This window comes from Melanostigma gelatinosum, assembly GCF_949748355.1.
Source record: "Melanostigma gelatinosum genome assembly, chromosome: 17".
Lineage (NCBI taxonomy): Eukaryota > Metazoa > Chordata > Actinopteri > Perciformes > Zoarcidae > Melanostigma > Melanostigma gelatinosum.
Window position 1 is genome coordinate 15,171,750 of NC_136650.1, and position 13,401 is coordinate 15,185,150.

General features: G+C 43.4%; 2 protein-coding genes across 3 annotated transcripts in view; both read left to right on the forward strand.

Annotated features, from left to right (window-relative positions):
* Positions 1 to 1,805, forward strand: part of LOC306791158 (polypeptide N-acetylgalactosaminyltransferase 15-like) — a gene marked incomplete at its 3' end in the record, with an annotated part of 10,924 nt that extends 9,119 nt beyond the window's left edge. The window contains exons 2-7 of the mRNA XM_079287785.1: positions 20 to 137; positions 647 to 841; positions 952 to 1,083; positions 1,186 to 1,287; positions 1,369 to 1,512; positions 1,614 to 1,805. Coding sequence (XP_079143911.1) covers positions 96 to 137; positions 647 to 841; positions 952 to 1,083; positions 1,186 to 1,287; positions 1,369 to 1,512; positions 1,614 to 1,805 — 807 coding nt within the window. The 5' untranslated portion in view covers positions 20 to 95. The remainder of the gene's footprint in view (positions 1 to 19; positions 138 to 646; positions 842 to 951; positions 1,084 to 1,185; positions 1,288 to 1,368; positions 1,513 to 1,613) is intronic.
* LOC306790921 (polypeptide N-acetylgalactosaminyltransferase 15-like) lies at positions 1,627 to 12,887 on the forward strand. Of its 2 annotated transcripts, none has more exons than XM_079287469.1 (7): positions 1,627 to 1,797; positions 10,579 to 10,696; positions 11,206 to 11,400; positions 11,511 to 11,642; positions 11,745 to 11,846; positions 11,928 to 12,071; positions 12,173 to 12,887. In XM_079287469.1, exons 2-7 carry the CDS (start codon positions 10,655 to 10,657, stop codon positions 12,362 to 12,364), a joined length of 807 nt encoding a protein of 268 aa, XP_079143595.1. In that variant the 5' UTR covers positions 1,627 to 1,797; positions 10,579 to 10,654; the 3' UTR covers positions 12,365 to 12,887. The 2 variants fall into 2 exon arrangements, with proteins under 2 accessions (XP_079143595.1, XP_079143596.1); XM_079287470.1 differs by lacking the exon at positions 1,627 to 1,797 and adding an exon at positions 10,199 to 10,362.
* Positions 12,888 to 13,401: the final 514 nt, after the last annotated feature.

A 13,401-nucleotide genomic window follows, 5' to 3' on the forward strand; every position in this document is an offset into this window, starting at 1 on the left:
CTGATTCTGTGTACGACAGGAGCCCAGCGTTGGGAGGCGGAGTTGTGGCCGTCGACAGACATTTCTTCCAGAGTGTGGGAGCCTACGACCCTGGGATGGTGCTGTGGGGAGTGGAACAAATTGAGCTGTCAATCAGGGTAAAGCATTAAAAAAAAAACCCATCGACCTTCCATCCAAATCTGCAATTTACCTGCTCACACTTTACAGAGAGGCGACAGATTGCTTTTGTTTTTTCATCTTAAACCAATTAAGCCTTTTTTTTCAGCGACGCTTTGGCTGATTTAGTTGCCTTCTGTCAGGGCCTCAGGAATGTCTTTCTGGGACATGATGCTTTTTGCAAATGGAAAATCTCAGGTTGAATCGTGATCTGGGAATGTCTGCGCCGGGTGACAAATGCAACAATAACAGAAGAAACTGTTACGTGGCCACCCTTTTTTCCTAAGATGACCGATGAAATAAATATTTTGGAATTGTAACATGTTATGTGACAGATTGGAATGGAAAATGGTGCAGCGTGTTGAAATACATATCAATGTGCAGCTTGCAAAACAAAACATCAAAATATAATACTGCGTTGTAATGAAAGGCACAGAAACACAAAAACTACAGGGACACAAACCTCTTTTTACTGTTCCCGTTATCCCAGGTGTGGTCTTGCGGGGGCACCATGGAGGTGGTTCCTTGCTCACGTGTTGCCCACCTAGACCATCGCCAACTGCCTTACCGCTTCCCAGACCAGGAGCTGCTTCAGAGGAACAAGATCCGGATAGCAGACACCTGGATGGACGCATACAGGAAGATCTTCTATAGGAGAGACACACTTGCTCATTTCATCAGGCAGGTGTGTATGTTTGATGTGGGGACTTAGTCAAGAGATTGGCTGGTGGTGAGTGTACCAAATATTTTTTTTAAAAGAAGTCGAAGGACCTAATTGTTATTTCTTCTGTGCAGTCTGAGAGCCCTAACATCACGGAGCGTCTGCGGCTTAAGAGGAGTCTGGGCTGTCGTAACTTTCACTGGTTCCTGACTACAGTTTATCCACAACTTTACATCCCCCAGGACAGACCTACGCTGTCAGGCGAGGTAGCACACACACACACACACACTCACACCTACACGCACACAGGATTTATTCCACTCATTGATGGACATGACCGATGACTGAAGTGTCCCATTTGTCCGAAGCTGTACAATGTCGGCACCGGCAGCTGTGCGGACTACCCCCGAGGGCTGGGACCGCAGGGTGGGGCCATGAACGCAGCGCCGTGCAGTGGGACGGGCAGCCAGGTAACCATGAAAACAGTTGTGAAAGTCAAAGACAGACAGGTAAACACACAGTGGCAAAGATGATCTCTCTTGTCGTTGCAGCACTGCGATCTGAACTCTGAGTTTGAAGTGCGTTGGGGCCCGATGGGGTCTCTGTGTTTGGACGCCAGCGGAGAGAGAGTGATCTTATCTCCGTGCCCCACACACCGACCTACCACCAGAAGACTCCAGTGGAAGTTCATAAAGGCAAGACAGAGAGTTACACTTCCCTGTTATGTATCTCATTAGATGTATGTGGTCACAGTTGGCGTTTTTGGCTAACCCACTGCGTCTGTTTTCTGTTTCAGCTGAGCGGTCAACTCGTTCACCAGCACTCCCAGTTATGTCTGGAGGTTGTGAAGGAAGGAGGTCTCACACAGAGCAGCCCAAGAGACGTCAACACCCGCGCAAAGACGGGGGGTCTCTTCCTGCGCCCCTGCACCCATCACCCCAGACAACAGTGGCACTTTGAGCAACTGGTAGCTCCTAAAGGTGACTGATACAGAGAGCCCAGGGGGATTCATGTTATTAATGTACATTATCATGTACTATGTGCTGTGCATATAGTGGCATGCAGGAGTGAAATGGTGCAGAAAAATACAAAAACAGATGCCTTTTTTTGCTCCATTTGCCACTCAGATTTTTTGCTCCTGTTTTAAGGATTGCAAGTACAATTTATTCTTAGATAATAAACAAGAGACTATCTCAAGTAATACAATACATGATACAATGTTTTATTCACGTAAAACAGTTTATTTAGTAATACGTATTATATTTATGTACATTTAATTATATTCAGTGTGGAAACACGTAGAGAACATGATCTTAAATCATCTTCTTCATTATCTACTGACAGAATCTAAACACAGATTCATCTCGATAAACTTACCTGGATGGAAGTGATGAAATTATGAGTAGTATCAAGTAGAGGACCAAAATTAGTCCGTGGTATATTTTAATATTAGATCGATTAAAATACAGATGGATTTGTTCCGGACAAAGCTTTAACCCCGACACCACCATTGCACCCTTCCTCTGTCTTTATCCTAAAATAGAGTTAGAATAAAAAAAACAGGGCGACTTAAAACCAATTTCGCACTCTGAATAATAAGCGATAAGACAAATGGGGTTTTTTTCTGAACAGATCAATTACTGGTAGGGATCCGGTAAAACATACTGAAATTTTTGCTGAAAAGTAACTTCCCGTAGCATACAGACCTGTGGTTAGACAAGCTAGTTACTTTATGAAGGACCTAAACATACTTATTGTCGAAAAAGATGTTTAAAAAAACCCACCGAATATTCAGATGTCTACATACTTTTGGCTTTGTAGTGTAGTTCTGTCCCTGCAGACCCAGGTCTTTTTAATTATTCTATTGATTAGACGTCAGCTCAGTGAGCTCATCATTCACATTTCAACTTGTCACAGTAGGAAAATCACAGCTGCTACTAATCACTGACGATGACGCTGTTCTATTTACGTGTCCCAGTATAAGACATGCCAGTGTGACAGTGAGCCAGCATGCACAATACCAGACCCTGAAGCAGCTAATGGAATACAACCAGCATCAAACATTCACTTTTGTTAAAATGACCTCAGGTGCAACAGAACTCAACAGGAGAGTAAGAGAGATGCCAATCAGGTGGTCTGAAAACACCTGTGTGAGTGATTCAGTTCCACAAAAGGTTTCATTCTAAAACGATTTATTGTTTGGGATCATGATTTACAATGCATATTGACCAAAAATATACACTCATACATTATCAGCTGCCAACAGCAGAGGGAGCCATCTGCCTTAAAAATCTTCTCTAAAGCCCCAACTGATCACTTTCTTATTGTTGTGCACGATATGATTTACTTCTGAGAATATCCTTAAAGATGTGCTCATAATAAACATGATTATGACACAGTAATATCCTGTAGTGTAGTCCATGTGACTGAGAGGAGTGGATGCTGTCAGTGATTAGCATCCAGTGCTAATGTGTTTTTCGTGTCCTTGTGTCTACTGTAACTCGCTGCCCAATCATAAGTGTGGCCGTTATTCAAGCCACAGAGGTTAGGATGTCAACTGGCAGGCAGGAGGACGCTCTCCTTGTCCAGGCATTGAGTGCTAATAACCGCCTCATGCTCTGTCACGGTAAATGCTTTTCTTATCCCATGGTGCACTTAGCCCAGTCAAGTACACAGCACCTTTAGAATAAAAAAACAGTCATATGGTATGTCTGCAGCTTCGAGGCACAGGTCAAACACATGCTGTTGATTAATACGTCTTCTCTCTCAGCTACATGACTATAGGCTACTGAGCCGTTGGACAAGAAGGACAAACATCTCGCTGCTTTAGATCTTCAGAGGTGTTCAAGAGGGCACAGAGTCATTGTGTTGCTATTTTCACACTGAAAAGCAATCCATGTTTGCCCAGAAGACTGCAAGACATAGTAGCCTATACCTATAAAGTATAATGAAAGAACAGAAAAGGCCCTTATGTTCTGTTTGGGGTCCAGGAGACAACTCCTGCAGCTCGAAACATACAAGATTGATTTATGAGTATTGCTTATCGGCAGGTTTCAAATGAGCTGTCATTTCCTCATTGGGGCCTCGAGACACGAACTCTAAATCATGATTAAATACAATGGACTTGAATGATGCTCGATATCTGTGATGGGAAATGATGCTACTTTACTTTCCAAATCCCAAACAAATTGTTTTTGGATTTCTTTTAAACCTCTTTTGGGTGCAACTTCATCATTGGTAACTTCACAAAGAAGTTAAAGATCATATTCTGTCTTTGCTTGTGAATGACATTTTGTAAAATTAAAGAAATATATACTTGTTCACGCGCTTACTAACATTTTAAACAACATTTCTGTGTTTCGTCGGATATGCAAGCTCAGTTTCTGACAAAGGAACGGGCTATACCGCTTCAGTACACTTCTGAATTATGGGGTTTAATACGGTCAGAATAAAAGAAAAAAGTAGTTGCAGAGAGTAGACCAGCCCACAATTCATGCATCTAACCTGTCATGGAGTCAGCACCCAATGCCACACATACAATAACAAAGGCCCTGTGAAAACAAAAGAGAAGTGAAAGAGAAAAAGGACCTGAGACACGTCGCATTCTCACAAGCACACACATCTTCTGATGAGCCAGTGAGACTCAGATGGATGCCAGCTGCTGTGGTGCATGGAGCCGTGGCCTCCTTATGAAGATCCATGGGGCTATTTGACTCAGGACGGGGCTGGCTGTACTTACTGTGCGTGCCTTTAAGAGCCTTGGGTGTTCTTTACACAGACACTGTTGTTTTCATTCATTTGTTATGTCCTCGTTGTGCAATTAGGTCTATGCGGATTGGGCCTCAGGAGCCGCGGCTGACACTGAGTAAAGATTAAGTGCATTCAAATGTGTCATAAACTTGGCTTACAGCATCAATTAAGGTCAGGGACAAAAACGGCTTCTGAATGTCTCATTTAGAAAGTTCCTGGTGACACAAACACTTTATAAGGGCACCCTTTAAATTGTGAATCAGTGTTTCAATGACACCTGTATTTGTGCAAAGCATCAAAAAACACATTTGGAATTGCTGTAAGGAGAAAATAACAGCAGCAATCATTCTTATTTTCCACCTTATATGCTGGGTGGCATCGCTCAAATATTACGGGTGTGAAACAGGGTGGTGAGAGTACCATTTAATTATTTGAATTTGATCATTAAATTGAAAAACAGTGGCAGTGAAATTAAGAATTAATAAGATTGCTCTTAAATTCTAACTAGATTAGATACAGATTGATGAAGTTTCTATTAAGACAAATTGGATTAAAAGAAAAGAGAAATAATTGTTTTTTGAATACTAGTCATCTGATTCTGAGAGTTGATAATCCGTCGATAGTCATCCTGCAAAAACACACCGCTGTACAACAGAATGGAAAGGTTACCTCATCTACGTCTGTCTGTGTTAAATGAGTGCAATCCTGCCAGGTGTTTGAATACAGAGGACTGCTTTCTATCTTCTTCTATAAATGACTGGGCATTTTAGTGACCCTTACATCACTGCTACATCTAACACAACGGAAAACAACTATTTCACTGACACACGAAGAGAAAACACTGCCACATAACCATAAAGTATATGTCATCATCCCCACTGATGTATCTATCTAATTCAGACAGATCCAGTATTCCCCTCAATCCACTTCCTGCAAACACACACACACACACACACACACACACACACACAGTGGAGCAGCATTTTGCCAGGTGAGAGCAGCTGGACCTATGACAGACGTGTCAATGTGAGCCACAGCACGCATACTTTCTCATTTTTCACCCAACGCCCACGTCAACAATGCATGAGGATTGCATGCGCTTTCACCTCAGATGAACCGTGGCAGCAGCTAACAAAAGACAGACACACATGCATGCACAAAACAAATACACACTACTTCTACAAACAATGTGGACAAACAACAGTCTTGTATGACAGAGGTCTGGCATCATTAACTTTGTGTGTTTTGTTGGCGAGTCCAAGAACAATTAATTCAGCAACAGCTGTTGGAGGGATTTCCATAAAACTCTGCACACATATGCAAGTCTCCCTCACGATGAATTATTATGGCGTTGGGGTTCCCTAAATGTTTCCACTGCCGTCATCATCAATGTTTTAATACGTCCAATACTTTAGTATGTGACCAAAAACTCCCATAAATGACATTCCCATCGGCTTCAGCTGTAGGTTCCTTATTGTTGGGTGCTAATGAGCAAACGTTAGCGTGCTAACATGCTAAACTAATATTGTGAACATGGTTAACCCTTTGGCTCAAAGCACAGCCTCATATGTCTATAGACTTTTACATTTTGAAGTGGCATAGCATAATTTACAGCTGGTTTATCTGTAATCCTGACATCATAAATTTGTCTGGATGTCAGCAGATTATTGCAGAAACCGAGGCACAAAGAAAACTTTGATTTGCTGGAGGAATCGGCTTTGAGCCATCTCATCAAGAGTGATTTGTTTTTTTATTTGAATGTCCATGAAACTGATCAGGAAGTAAATTTTACTCTGCATGAGCAGACGTTTTATCCACGGACTTCCAAAACACAACAATTGAGCGAAATGAAGGCCTCTGATAGCCACCAATCATTGTATTGCAATGTACATGTTAAGGTTTTAAGGAATATACTTGTATCTGTTTTGTAAAAGAGAAAAAGGGGGACTCCTGATGTGACAATCTCATAAGCTCCATCATGCTTTAATGAATGTTTCTGTGAAAACTGAACAAAAACAACAAGCCAGGGGAATAACAGTCATATTTTTCATTTATTAACATAACAGTTATTTTTTTTATCTAATAATATCAAAATGCTGTGGGGAAAAAAGATGTTTTATTACAGTACATTCCATTTGCAGAGAAGCAGACGCAAACCAACATGAAGTCAAAAGAGTACAGTAGATCTGTCAGGACAAGAGTTCGGATCTTTTTCCTGGTTTAAGATTGCATTGGCTGGTACCAGCAACCAGCACCACCATAACTTCATATACACACTCTTCATATCCCACACTCTTGCATTACTTGAGGTAAAAAAATACATCTTTAGTGTTGATACATTCATAGAAATATAAAAGCCTCTTTATTTCTTTGTTGTGCTTTTATATGGGAGTATTGCCTTTGCTCTGAACAGCTCTGAGATCTCAGAGACGGTAACCCTGGGTGGCGATCGGGGATATGGCCTCCAACGTGGATCAGGAACCAATCTAGTATCGCCGCACGACGTAACACTATCAACGCATCATGCTAATGCTCCAAGCATAACATACGACACGTCCTCGTAGCACGTCGTTAGCAGATTACAATTTAATCTCATAATTTCACCGGAGTCAAAACGACAAAAACGGGATCATCCGAACAGCACGTAAATGCACTATTAACCCGCGATGCCATCCGCCTCGACTCAAGTTCGTCTCAATCCGTCCTCGCTCGTTAAATCAGTGCCATCGCCGCACTACGTAACACTATCAACGCATCATGCTAATGCTCCAAGCATAACATACGACACGTCCTCGTAGCACGTCGTTAGCAGATTACAATTTAATCTCATAATTTCACCGGAGTCAAAACGACAAAAACGGGATGATCCGCAGAGCGCGTAAATGCACTATTAACCCGCGATGCCATCCGCCTCGACTCAAGTTCGTCTCAATCCGTCCTCGCTCGTTAAATCAGTGCCATCGCCGCACTACGTAACACTATCAACGCATCATGCTAATGCTCCAAGCATAACATACGACACGTCCTCGTAGCACGTCGTTAGCAGATTACAATTTAATCTCATAATTTCACCGGAGTCAAAAACGACAAAAACGGGATCATCCGCAGAGCGCGTAAATGCACTATTAACCCGCGATGCCATCCGCCTCGACTCAAGTTCGTCTCAATCCGTCCTCGCTCGTTAAATCAGTGCCATCGCCGCACTACGTAACACTATCAACGCATCATGCTAATGCTCCAAGCATAACATACGACACGTCCTCGTAGCACGTCGTTAGCAGATTACAATTTAATCTCATAATTTCACGGGAGTCAAAACGACAAAAACAGGATCATCCGAACAGCACGTAAATGCACTATTAACCCGCGATGCCATCCGCCTCGACTCAAGTTCGTCTCAATCCGTCCTCGCTCGTTAAATCAGTGCCATCGCCGCACTACGTAACACTATCAACGCATCATGCTAATGCTCCAAGCATAACATACGACACGTCCTCGTAGCACGTCGTTAGCAGATTACAATTTAATCTCATAATTTCACCGGAGTCAAAACGACAAAAACGGTGAGGACGGTGTCATTGACAGTGTCTCCCTGCCGAATTTTGGGCACACATCCATCTTTCGACCTTGTGTCACTTAATGTCTGGAGAGAACTTTGTTTAAGGTGAGCAACACCTCTGATGGGTATGGTCTGACGTGGCTGTGGCTTTAGCTGGGGCCGATGCTGTAGGACCTTAGCCTTAATAATGATGGGTGGGAGGCCTATATGCTCTGATGTAGGCGTCCTCTCCTGCTTGCTAGCCTTACCACTGATGGGTGGGAGGCCTATATGCTCTGATGTAGGCGTCCTCTCCTGCTTGCTAGCCTTACCACTGATGAGTGACATACGCCTTAATGAAGGCTTCCACTCCTTCTGGCCTGGCAAGGTGTTTGGTGGACACGGTGTGAGGACGGTGTCATTGACAGTGTCTCCCTGCCGAATTTTGGGCACACATCCATCTTTCGACCTTGTGTCACTTAATGTCTGGAGAGAACTTTGTTTAAGGTGATCAACACCTCTGATGGGTATGGTCTGACGTGGCTGTGGCTTTAGCTGGGGCCGATGCTGTAGGACCTTAGCCATAATAATGATGGGTGGGAGGCCTATATGCTCTGATGTAGGCGTCCTCTCCTGCTTGCTAGCCTTACCACTGATGGGTGGGAGGCCTATATGCTCTGATGTAGGCGTCCTCTCCTGCTTGCTAGCCTTACCACTGAGGAGTGACATACGCCTTAATGAAGGCTTCCACTCCTTCTGGCCTGGCAAGGTGTTTGGTGGACACGGTGTGAGGACGGTGTCATTGACAGTGTCTCCCTGCCGAATTTTGGGCACACATCCATCTTTCGACCTTGTGTCACTTAATGTCTGGAGAGAACTTTGTTTAAGGTGAGCACCACCTCTGATGGGTATGGTCTGACGTGGCTGTAGCTTTAGCTGGGGCCGATGCTGTAGGACCATAGCCTTAATAATGATGGGTGGGAGGCCTATATGCTCTGATGTAGGCGTCCTCTCCTGCTTGCCTGGCAGGGTGTGGTGTATGTATGGTGGACATGAAAACATATTTATTGTCTCTGTAGATTTACTTTCCTCTGTAACTGTGTATGCGTCCACTGTGTATACTTCCACTGTAACTGTGTATGCTTTCAAACGGCTTACCAGGGTATTTAAAGAAAAGATCAAAGCCAGAAGAATGTCAGAGCCAAAAACATAATGACATCATTATGACATCATTACAGTGACGTAATTCCGAATGTCAGAGCCAAAAACAGATGTCGCTAATGACGTCATTAAAGTTCTGGAATTCGAACAGGTTGTTTACAGTGACGTAATTCCGATGACAATGCGCATGCGCATGCGCTTGTGCTTACAACACCGATTATGCTTAAAGACGAGATGGAGGAAATTGTCCGCACTGTGCGCGTTAAGTCGATAATACGAGAGAAAACCACAACATGATGGACCTCGTCCCCATGTTACAAAGGGGAGCGATTGTTCAACTCAATTGAAAGACTTTCCTGCTATCGAGGCGGTGGATATAACGTTCAGCAACTATTGTCCTCCAGACATCCTTCTACTCAGGAAAACAAATGAAAGCATACAAAGTATTGAGGCAGAACTTTTTTGTCAGCGGTTTTGTGCACGACCTCGGCTCCACGGTGCTTTTCAATGGCCAGTGTGAGTGGCTCTTTTTGTATACGGTGTATTTACGTGCAGTTGTAGCCTACCATGCCAACGGGAATTACAGTAACTGTCGATTTCACGTCTGCAAATAACTAGAGCAAGCTGAACTGCAACTAACGTTACAATCTCTACTGTTTGTGTTAGACTAAGACAAGCAACGCAAACTGTAGTTGCAAAGTCATATCTTAAATTTGCCAAAATTGTGGACGACTACCCACTCTTTAACCGATCGATTCGGGGGGGGGGGGGGGGTGAATATGCGTGTTACTCTAGATCAGGGGTGCCCACACTTTTTCGGCTTGCGAGCTACTTTTAAAATGACCAAGTCAAAATGATCTACCTACATTAAAAATGCTGAATATCTATTTATATATATATATATACTGAGTATACTTTATATTTACAATATATGTTGGCGTACCTTGCATAACTGCATGAACCCTTATGGCACAATACAATTCTGTACATTGTTGGTCATTACCTTACTCTGATGACTTGCACTGAATGGGATTGGCCAGGGTTGCATAATCCGGACAGTAGCTGCTGGTAGCCGCCTCAAGCAGACTTCAAATGGGTAAGGTCCTCTTTGCTTTAAGTGCTCATAGCTCACAGAAATATATGACCTTCGACAAGGAGTCACAAGTTAACTGCTCTTGGCTATGTGTTGTGATCCTTGCGAATTAAGACTGTAATACTGTGAAGTTTGTAATGTCTCTCTGCTGCTGCGATACAGAGACAGATTCCTCTTTGCTCTTGTCCAGTAAAGTGATGCTGATTCTGTGTACGACAGGAGCCCAGCGTTGGGAGGCGGAGTTGTGGCCGTCGACAGACATTTCTTCCAGAGTGTGGGAGCCTACGACCCTGGGATGGTGCTGTGGGGAGTGGAACAAATTGAGCTGTCAATCAGGGTAAAGCATTAAAAAAAAAACCCATCGACCTTCCATCCAAATCTGCAATTTACCTGCTCACACTTTACAGAGAGGCGACAGATTGCTTTTGTTTTTTCATCTTAAACCAATTAAGCCTTTTTTTTCAGCGACGCTTTGGCTGATTTAGTTGCCTTCTGTCAGGGCCTCAGGAATGTCTTTCTGGGACATGATGCTTTTTGCAAATGGAAAATCTCAGGTTGAATCGTGATCTGGGAATGTCTGCGCCGGGTGACAAATGCAACAATAACAGAAGAAACTGTTACGTGGCCACCCTTTTTTCCTAAGATGACCGATGAAATAAATATTTTGGAATTGTAACATGTTATGTGACAGATTGGAATGGAAAATGGTGCAGCGTGTTGAAATACATATCAATGTGCAGCTTGCAAAACAAAACATCAAAATATAATACTGCGTTGTAATGAAAGGCACAGAAACACAAAAACTACAGGGACACAAACCTCTTTTTACTGTTCCCGTTATCCCAGGTGTGGTCTTGCGGGGGCACCATGGAGGTGGTTCCTTGCTCACGTGTTGCCCACCTAGACCATCGCCAACTGCCTTACCGCTTCCCAGACCAGGAGCTGCTTCAGAGGAACAAGATCCGGATAGCAGACACCTGGATGGACGCATACAGGAAGATCTTCTATAGGAGAGACACACTTGCTCATTTCATCAGGCAGGTGTGTATGTTTGATGTGGGGACTTAGTCAAGAGATTGGCTGGTGGTGAGTGTACCAAATATTTTTTTTAAAAGAAGTCGAAGGACCTAATTGTTATTTCTTCTGTGCAGTCTGAGAGCCCTAACATCACGGAGCGTCTGCGGCTTAAGAGGAGTCTGGGCTGTCGTAACTTTCACTGGTTCCTGACTACAGTTTATCCACAACTTTACATCCCCCAGGACAGACCTACGCTGTCAGGCGAGGTAGCACACACACACACACACACTCACACCTACACGCACACAGGATTTATTCCACTCATTGATGGACATGACCGATGACTGAAGTGTCCCATTTGTCCGAAGCTGTACAATGTCGGCACCGGCAGCTGTGCGGACTACCCCCGAGGGCTGGGACCGCAGGGTGGGGCCATGAACGCAGCGCCGTGCAGTGGGACGGGCAGCCAGGTAACCATGAAAACAGTTGTGAAAGTCAAAGACAGACAGGTAAACACACAGTGGCAAAGATGATCTCTCTTGTCGTTGCAGCACTGCGATCTGAACTCTGAGTTTGAAGTGCGTTGGGGCCCGATGGGGTCTCTGTGTTTGGACGCCAGCGGAGAGAGAGTGATCTTATCTCCGTGCCCCACACACCGACCTACCACCAGAAGACTCCAGTGGAAGTTCATAAAGGCAAGACAGAGAGTTACACTTCCCTGTTATGTATCTCATTAGATGTATGTGGTCACAGTTGGCGTTTTTGGCTAACCCACTGCGTCTGTTTTCTGTTTCAGCTGAGCGGTCAACTCGTTCACCAGCACTCCCAGTTATGTCTGGAGGTTGTGAAGGAAGGAGGTCTCACACAGAGCAGCCCAAGAGACGTCAACACCCGCGCAAAGACGGGGGGTCTCTTCCTGCGCCCCTGCACCCATCACCCCAGACAACAGTGGCACTTTGAGCAACTAGTAGCTCCTAAAGGTGCCTGATACAGAGAGCCCAGGGGGATTCATGTTATTAATGTACATTATCATGTACTATGTGCTGTGCATATAGTGGCATGCAGGAGTGAAATGGTGCAGAAAAATACAAAAACAGATGCCTTTTTTTGCTCCATTTGCCACTCAGATTTTTTGCTCCTGTTTTAAGGATTGCAAGTACAATTTATTCTTAGATAATAAACAAGAGACTATCTCAAGCAATACAATACATGATACAATGTTTTATTTACAGTAAAACAGTTTATTTAGTAATACGTATTATATTTATGTACATTTAATTATATTCAGTGTGGAAACACGTAGAGAACATGATCTTAAATCATCTTCTTCATTATCTACTGACAGAATCTAAACACAGATTCATCTCGATAAACTTACCTGGATGGAAGTGATGAAATTATGAGTAGTATCAAGTAGAGGACCAAAATTAGTCCGTGGTATATTTTAATATTAGATCGATTAAAATACAGATGGATTTGTTCCGGACAAAGCTTTAACCCCGACACCACCATTGCACCCTTCCTCTCTCTTTATCCTAAAATAGAGTTAGAATAAAAAAAACAGGGCGACTTAAAACCAATTTCGCACTCTGAATAATAAGCGATAAGACAAATGGGGTTTTTTTCTGAACAGATCAATTACTGGTAGGGATCCGGTAAAACATACTGAAATTTTTGCTGAAAAGTAACTTCCCGTAGCATACAGACCTGTGGTTAGACAAGCTAGTTACTTTATGAAGGACCTAAACATACTTATTGTCGAAAAAGATGTTTAAAAAAAAATCACCTAATATTCAATGTCTACATACTTTTGGCTTTGTAGTGTAGTTCTGTCCCTGCAGACCCAGGTCTTTTTAATTATTCTATTGATTAGACGTCAGCTCAGTGAGCTAATCATTCACATTTCAACTTGTCACAGTAGGAAAATCACAGCTGCTACTAATCACTGACGATGACGCTGTTCTATTTACGTGTCCCAGTATAAGACATGCCAGTGTGACAGTGAGCCAGCATGCACAATACCAG